Source organism: Mirounga angustirostris, unplaced genomic scaffold (assembly GCF_029215605.1).
Source record: "Mirounga angustirostris isolate CCGP_5_RB_7025 unplaced genomic scaffold, mMirAng1.0.hap1 SCAF_8, whole genome shotgun sequence".
In the NCBI taxonomy this organism is placed as follows: Eukaryota; Metazoa; Chordata; class Mammalia; order Carnivora; family Phocidae; genus Mirounga; species Mirounga angustirostris.
The window spans coordinates 28,472,903-28,480,786 of NW_026991716.1; the positions used below are offsets into that span (position 1 = coordinate 28,472,903).

Sequence of the window (7,884 nt, forward strand, 5' to 3'; positions counted from 1 at the left end):
GACAGCATTCAGTCTACCACAGAGGGTCAAATGGGTCCACAGAATATAAGAAATACTGAGAGGGAGTAGATGTTCCCAACTAACAGTAGAGGAGGGTGTTTAAATGCTGTTGTCAAATGGCCATGAATTGATAATTTTTGAAGCTGAGTTGTGGGGGCACGGGGATTCATTAATTCTTTTGTCCATTCTTAAATATGTTGGAAATTTTTACAGTAAAAAGTGTTTAAATGCCTTCATTTTTTTCTGCTGCTTTCAGGAGGTACCCAGACTAGGCGTCCCTGGTTACATGAAGTCTAAAATAAGCTGTTAGATTTTTCTTTTCCATCCTCATCCTCAGCACTTGATCACTAGCTAGTGGATGAGTGGGGAGCTCCTCTTTGGAACTGGTCAGTGGAGGGCAGTGTCCTTTTTGAATGACATCCACCACATTTGCAAAAGCTTTTGACCTTGACCATACCACAGCCTAGAGGAGTCCCCACATCAGAGTCTGTATCCCTCCTGCATTTGTGGTGCGTGAAACCTCTAAGAGCCTTGATGCCTGTCATTGGCTGCAGTCCAGATGCTGGGCCAAGTGTAACTCACCAATGATGACAAAAACAAGACTATTCTGCAGCCCTTCTCTGTCTTCAGTCAACCCTGCAGTTTGGCTCAGCTGCCAGGTCATTTCTGATCAACCATAGCCCTAAATTTGGGACCAGCTAACACCATCCAATAGGAGGGAATGGATTAGATCCTAGGGTAGGGATAAATTCCTTTGTAGTCAGGCAGAGGTTCTGAGAGATGACCTGTGCTTTGGGTTGAGGCCCTTCCTAAAGGGACAAGCATAGCCCACTCTCCCCTTCTTGGGCTATGAGAACTTCCTTGGCCACAGCCTCAGTCTCCAGAACACAGTTGTTTGGCCCTCCCCACCCTCTGCTTTCTCTCACCCATGGAGGCAACTCCCCTCCTCCACTATAGTGCTCTGCTCTCTCACCTCCCATAGAGCTCTCTCTAGAACTGCAGCAGAGGCAGCTAGAGTGTGAAGGTGGAGAGGACACTTGGCTCTGTTCTGCCATGGGCTGGGGCATTTTTATGTAGGTTAGTGAGTCACTATGCTTGGCGGCGCTCCTTGTCATGCTCCCATCCTCTCTTTTACTCTCTCCACCCCTAGTTCCCAGAACAACACCCACCTGGGCTCCCACTCAGTCACCAGGAATCTGATCTGGTTGTTGTATTCCAGCCTTCCCAAGGTTCCAAATGTCCCAGAAACCCAGGAAATCAATGCTCAGATTCCTAGAGAGGATGGCATCTAGTAAATGAGGCAAACTAATGGTATAGAAGAAGGAGCCTGCATGGGGTGGGGAAGGGAAAAATTAGGGCCCCATACAGGGAGAGGGGAAGACTCCAGGTGAATGGGGAGTAAAGAGAGATTTCCTGGAGCAGTGAGAGAGGAAAGAAGTGGGAGGAAGAATCTTGGAGACCAACCTCTGCTTTCAGTTCAACAAATATTTATTGTTTTCCTCCTTTGTGGGAGGAGCTATGAAGTATAAGAGAAATACTGTTCCAACTTATGAGTGAAAATGGGAGACATAGGGATCTCTAGAGGTATAGGAAAGCACCAAGCAGGTCCTAAGAGGAGACCCAGCACGCCAAGATGGCAAAAGTCTGCATCTAGTTCACACGGTTTATTGAATCATCTGTCCAGGGTCCAGAGAGAGCAGGGAAACTACTCTAGTGCCCGGGGGTACCCTGGTGTCTCCCTCACACAGGGAAGCATCTGAGCATTGAGGGAAGTGGCAGCCAGGAAGGGGCACTGAGACAGAGACCTTGAGAGGCAAAAAGGAGTGTTGGGAACTCACAGAGGGTGTGGTGAGCTCTATAGCGGAGGGTGGGAGTGGAATTGGGAGTGTGAGAAACCCATGGCGTGTCATGGTAGTTGACCAGATGGCAAAGAAGGTTAGTGAAAAGTGGTCATTGCTTTCAGGCAACAGTTTGGACAATGCTTTATTTGGCAAATAGGGAAAAGGGGGGATGACTTGTCCAGGAACCAGAGTTACTATGGGACATTTCAGGGGTTTCCCAGTCAAGAATCTGAATAGGTAGGGTTAGCTAATGGATTGTACCATCTCAAAGAAATGGCAGAGGAAATTTTAGGGAATGGTTATCTGGCAGGGAGGGCACTGCACTACAAGGCGAATCGAAGCAGGAGAGAATGAGGAAAGGAATTTGGAGTCTACAATTTGGGGAGATGAAGAAAAAAGAGGTGATAAGGGGAGTCTGCCATATTGGAGCAATGGAGGAAATAGATCAGCTCTCTTGGGAAGGAAGAGGGAAACTGAGCTAACCCATACCTGGGCCTCTGGACTTCTCCCAACTGAGAGATGGTGTGTGTGTGTGTGTGTGTGTGTGTACATGTATATGTCCACACATGCACTTATGCAAAAGCTCACTTATGGACTGTCAAGTGACTCTCCCTGGGGTAGGAAAACTTCACGGTCAGCTAGCTGGGGCCCCAGAGGCTTTACTTGGGCCAGGATGTCCCGGATGGAGCGGCAGGGGAGCTTTCCGGAGCTGCTGGAGCCACAGGGCCTGGCACCAGCTGAAGGATCAGGTTGGGGAGAGCCATCGGGACCCCCACTCAATGTAGAGGAGGAGACAGAAATGCAAGGGTGACCAGAAGAGCTGGACTTGCTGCCACAGGGCTGAAGGATGATTTTGCCACTGGCTTGGGAGCTGGAGGTGCCGCTGAAGGAGCCAGTGCCTGGTGGGAAACAGGGCCCCTGTGAAACATCACCGCAGGGATGGAAGGATGAACTACTGGAGACGCTAGAACTGCTGTGGGCTCCAGAACTCGAGAGGGAGCAGGGCCCCTTAGAGCCAACTCTGCAGGGCTGGACCCCACCAGAGCCCACTGGCTGGAACACAATGGCTGAGGAAGCTCCCGACTGGTAGATGTTGGAACTAGAAGAGCTGTGGCTGGGGATGATGGGGTTGCTGGAGAAGTATTTGCCCTCCGAGATGGGGGGCCCAGCTGCAAAGGAAGGGACACCTGGAGAGCCTTTGACAGGGTTATCTTTGGTGAAGTAGCCCACAGGGTAGATTTTGCCCCCACTGTAGGTCATGCCTGGGACCAGATAACTGTCAGAAGAGCCACCCACCACTTCATAGCTGCCATAGGACTTGTCTACAGAGGTGATGGGGGGGCAGGGCTTGTCTGGAAGGCCACAGGGGGTACCCTGAACCCCTCCAGGGCCACCAGAGCCATGCTGCTCCACCACCACCACCACTGGCCTTTGACCTCCCGACACGGAGCTGGAGACGTTTGAGCCAGAGTGGGAGACAACAGGCCCCCCACTGCAGGGAGAGTCAGAGACATCTGAACTACAGGGGCGTAAGTTAGAGTTGACACTTTGGCCACCGCTGCTGGACATCCAAGAGCTTTGGGAAACAGATGAGCTCGAGCCGCCTCCAGACTGGGAAGAGCTTAATGGGGAAGAATCATCACTGGTTGATAGAGCTGAGCCAGATCCTGGTTGGGAGCTACCGCTTCCGTACTGGGAGCTGCTGCCGCCGGACTGGGAGGAGATGGATCCGGAGGAGTAGCTGATCTGGGAATACCCTGTTCCTGGCTTAGATAACGAAGATCTTGAAGAACCACCCTGGGTGACACTGGAGCCACCAGCACCACTGGGGCCACCAGCAGAGCCACTGGAACTGGAAATGGAGCTGCTGGAACTGCTGGAGCCACTGTGGCCGCTGAAGCTACTGGAACCACTCTTCCCAGTGAGACAGGGGTCACTGGGGGAGGTGATACGCGCGTCCTTGCAGGGGTCTGAGAAGGTCCCGATGCTCTTAGCCGAGGCCCCTGGGGAAGAAGGAGTGGTTAGGAAGGGCCAGCGTGGCTTGGCTTCCTCCCTCAGCTTCCAAGCCCGTCTCGGTCATCTGCTTCTGATTTCTCCCGAGAGGGCCCAGGGAGAGTCTGGGGTGAAATGGAAGGGAGAACTGGCTGTTGTCTGTAAAGGAAAATGAGGTGGCAGAGGAAGGGCAGTTTCGGTGCTGGGAAGGGGCAGGGACAGAGAAAATGAGACTCCAAAGGAGGGGGTGTTAAAAGAAGAGAAGAGGGGACAGAGGAGTAGCAGGAGCTCATGGGTCCAAAAGGAAGGACCCCGAAGAGACAGAGCATGGGGGAGACATCCTTGAGATGGGGCATACACCATGAGGGGGGAAATCCCAGGTGCAGCTGAGGGGCCAAATGGAAGGAGGAGACAAGACAGGACAGTAACTGACCGGGGAGGAAAGGAAAAGTAGCAAAAGAGACTCTGAGAAAAGAGGAAGCCGGTGGCAGAGGGACTGAGGTAAGGGCGAGGGTCCTTGAGGACTAAGATCTGTCACCAGCCTCCTGGGAGAGTCCAGGCTTGGGTAGCGGGTGGGAGTTCTCTTCCCATTTAGTGCTGCCCATGCCAGGAAAGCTGGGTGGGGGCCGGGATGTGGGGGCACACAGTCGCTTCAGAACCTGCTGGTACCGCGTGACAGGACACCGCACCCTGAGCCAGCCCTGCTGTCCTGGCCCAGCCCAGGGACAGGGACATGAGGATGAAACCTGCCTCCGAGGCTCACCGCCATTATCAGCTTCCCCCTCTCCCCGCCCAGCCAACGGCCGTGTCTGCCTGCCCCCCAGGCTCCCGCCTTTACATCCCTGGCAGATGCGGAACCACTTCTGTCCTTAACCAAGCCTTTGCTTCCAACCCCAGGCTCACCTTCCGCCCATTCTTCCTCCGCTCCCTGCCTCACGGCCTTCAGGTCCCAAGCAGTGTGCGCCGAGCTTCATGCCAGCAAGTTACGAAACCTCTCTGAGCATTACTTTATACATTCGGAGAGGCCCAGTCTGTCCCCCAACAAGCAGTTTCTCCTCAGTCTGTGATGTCCCCATTCTCTCCTCAAAGAGAAGTTCTCTGTGGCCCCCTCCATACCAAACCCCAACTCTGCCCGCAGCCCCCCTCACCCGGCCGGCCCACTCATCATGGAGAATTCAAGCCACACAGCCTGCTCTCTCCCCCTGGGGGCCGTGGGCAGGATCTCCGCAAATACCTGCTGGCCCACAGCACAGCCCTGGTTTGGATCCCGGCTTTACTGCTTTCTAAGTTGTGATCTTGAGCCGGTTTCTTAACTTGTCCTAGCGTCCATGTCCTCCCCAGTACAGTGGAAATAACAAATCTCCCATACAGTTCTTCTAACGATCAGAAGTGCTCATGGAAAGTGCTAGAATAGTGTCTGGCACATAAAAAGCGCTCTATAGATGGTAACAAGTATTCCTGTTAAATATCCAGTCTTCATCTTCTACTGCTCTAATAATCGATAAGAGCAATAACAACAACAACCAACATTTATATAACCCTCTGGAATTTCCAAAGCACTTGTCACATACATTATTTAATTTGAGACTCAGAGAGACTAGAGCTAGGTGTTATCATTAACCTAGTTTTAGAGTTTCAGAAAATGTGGCTCGGGAAGTTCAAGTAACCTGCCTGGAGTGACAAGGCAGTGAGGAGCAGCCCTCAGGCCCCAGAGCCCCTGCCCTTCCCCCTCGCTGGGGGCTCTCCTGGCTTCTCCCCGGATGGCGATTCCTCCCACCTCCACGCACCCGCACCGCTGGATCCCTCGAGCCTTCTCCGACCTGGTATCTGCCTCCTTCCTCCCCACCTCTCCCCCCTTCCCTCCACTCCCGGGGCCCCCAGCCCCCTACCTGGCAGGAGGAGAGCGGCCAGCAGTAGGGCCATCGTTCCTCGCCCTCCCACACGCCCCGTCCGGGGTGCCCGCGAGGAGCCCATCTTGGACTGTGCAGCCTTCGGACTGACAGCAGCTCGTGGACACCCAGGGCCTTTATGCCAGGGCTGGACATTCTCTGGGCAGGAGTCACCCTGGGGAGGGGTGGGGAGGTGGAGGGCAGGTGCCCGGGGCAACTTGGTGTGGCCGGGAGGAGCTGAAGTCATCAGTCGGGGCATCTGCCTACTCAGCGGCAGAGGTGGCCTCAGTGTGGGGAACCCTGGCCACGGGGACCTTAACAATGCCCGCCTTCCAGCCAGCTGAGCGGCCTACGCATGGCTCTTCCCTGCTTCCCCTGGAACCGGGCCCTCTGCCCACTCAGGAGGCCGCTCTCACCACAGGCCCCAGTCACCGGCTTCTTCGCTGTCCTGCCACCCCTGGGGTTGGCCTGTTTCAGTCCCATCCTCCTTCCATGCACAGACGTGGACATTTCAACTTTCCCGTCCACAGCAAGGTAGCTGCTCTGGCCCCCCACCCCTGCCACCTGGCTTCTCATCCACAGCCCCTGGGTCTGCCCCTTTCCTTGGGATCCATCACTCAGCCCCCACTTTTCCCCTGCAGATCAAAGGGTCTGCCCTGCACCCCCAGAGCCCCCCTGTTGTCACTGCCCAGGTTCATGCCTGCCACACACCTATCACGGGTTTCATCCATGAATGAGCCTTTTCCCTCTTACCAGCTGGGAATCTGCACTCCAGCTCCCTGACCTCTCCCTTCTGGGGGCTCCTGGGGTAGTCTGAGGGGCGCTGGGTGCCAGGGCCTCAGCCTGGGGAGAGGCCTGGGCTGGGAACCCTGTCATAGCTGGGTCTGAGGTTACTCACAGGCCACTCGCGGCCCCTCCCCCACAGCTGATGACCCTGACTCCAGTGGGTGTCAGAGCCAGTGGCTAATGAGGCTAATTGGGAAGGTGGTGGCCCTGCAGTCCGTCAGCTGGCTCCCTGGCCTGGAAGAGGGGGCAGGAAACAGCCAGCTCTAGTCTGAGTGGGGTAAAGGAGGCCAGGCAGACTTCAGCGCCCCCGAAGGATGAAAGGCAGGACTGGCAGATCAGACTCCTGACTTCAGCCAGAAGGGAGGCAGGTCCTCCTGCATCCCATTCCATCCCTCCTGCTTTGGTCCTGGCCCCACCCCAGCCAATTAATTGCTCACTAGTCCAGAGAATCAGTATCAGAGGGAGAGGCCTGGGAGTCAGGTCAAGCTGCCTCTCCTCCTCCCCCACCCTGCTCCCCTCGTCCAGACTCTCATCGCCATACTTCCCCACAAAGACAGCCTCTGCCCCAGCCCTTGGCTGCCCTCTCCTATTCTCTCTCTCTCCTGTCCTGCCTTTCCCTCCAGCTCGGTACTGCCCACGGGACTTTCTGTGATGATAGGGAAGTTCTGTATCTGCGCTGCCAAATATAGTAGCCACATGTGGGCCACTAAGCACTTGAAATGGGGCTAGTATGACCAACCTGAGGAACGGAATTTTTAATTTTACTTAATTTCCATTTAAATGTTAACAGCCATGTGCAGCTAGTGGCTTCCATCTAGTCTAGCCGTTGACTCTGCCAGCACTCGAACTGGGACTGGGAAGGGAGAGGGGCCTGGAGCCACGGCGAGAGGACGTAATGGGACAGTGTCCCCTGAAAAACACAAACACTAGCTTTAGAATCAGGCTGACCTGGGCTCGAGTCCCGGCTAACTTCCTGGCTTCAGGCAAGTCTCCAAACTTCTCTGAGCTTCAGTGTCGGCCTCTGTAAAATGGAGGTGTTTTAAATCACGCCTGCCTTACAGGGGAGTTGTGAGGATCAAACGGGAAATTATCAGAAAGATTAAATGGGCCTGAGGGCCTAGCGCTCCTACCACAGGCGCTCAGCAGATGGAGCCCCCCCCCCGCAGAGGCCTGTCTGGGTCCTCCTGGGGGACGGCAAGCAGGACGGCTCCCTCCACGGCCCCAGGCTCTCTTTTCAGAGTCTGCGGAGCAGCGACCAGCGTGCACACAGGGTGCTACTGAAAATGATGTCAGTCCCCCCAGCGGCCATCCCGGCCACTGGACTCCCGGGCCGCTGGGCCAGCGCTGGTCTCCCGGAGGCGGAGGGGAGGCCGTCG

The 7,884-nt window shown here is 55.2% G+C and overlaps 1 protein-coding gene across 1 annotated transcript; it reads right to left on the reverse strand.

Annotated features, from left to right (window-relative positions):
• Window positions 1–2,429: 2,429 nt before the first annotated feature.
• Window positions 2,430–5,807, reverse strand: CDSN (corneodesmosin). Its single transcript, XM_045865964.2, has 2 exons — window positions 5,723–5,807; window positions 2,430–3,844 (listed from the first exon to the last, which is right to left on the reverse strand). Exons 1-2 carry the CDS (start codon window positions 5,805–5,807, stop codon window positions 2,430–2,432), a joined length of 1,500 nt encoding a protein of 499 aa, XP_045721920.1.
• Between the last annotated feature and the right edge of the window lie 2,077 nt (window positions 5,808–7,884).

Bases quoted from the DNA above. Each gene is read 5' to 3' on its own strand.
- CDSN (XM_045865964.2), bottom strand. From the start codon at position 5,807: ATGGGCTCCTCGCGGGCACCCCGGACGGGGCGTGTGGGAGGGCGAGGA. The intron at 3,845-5,722 runs GTAGGGGGCTGG...CTTCTTCCCCAG, and splicing joins GGCCGCTCTCCTCCTGCCAG to GGGCCTCGGCTAAGAGCATC.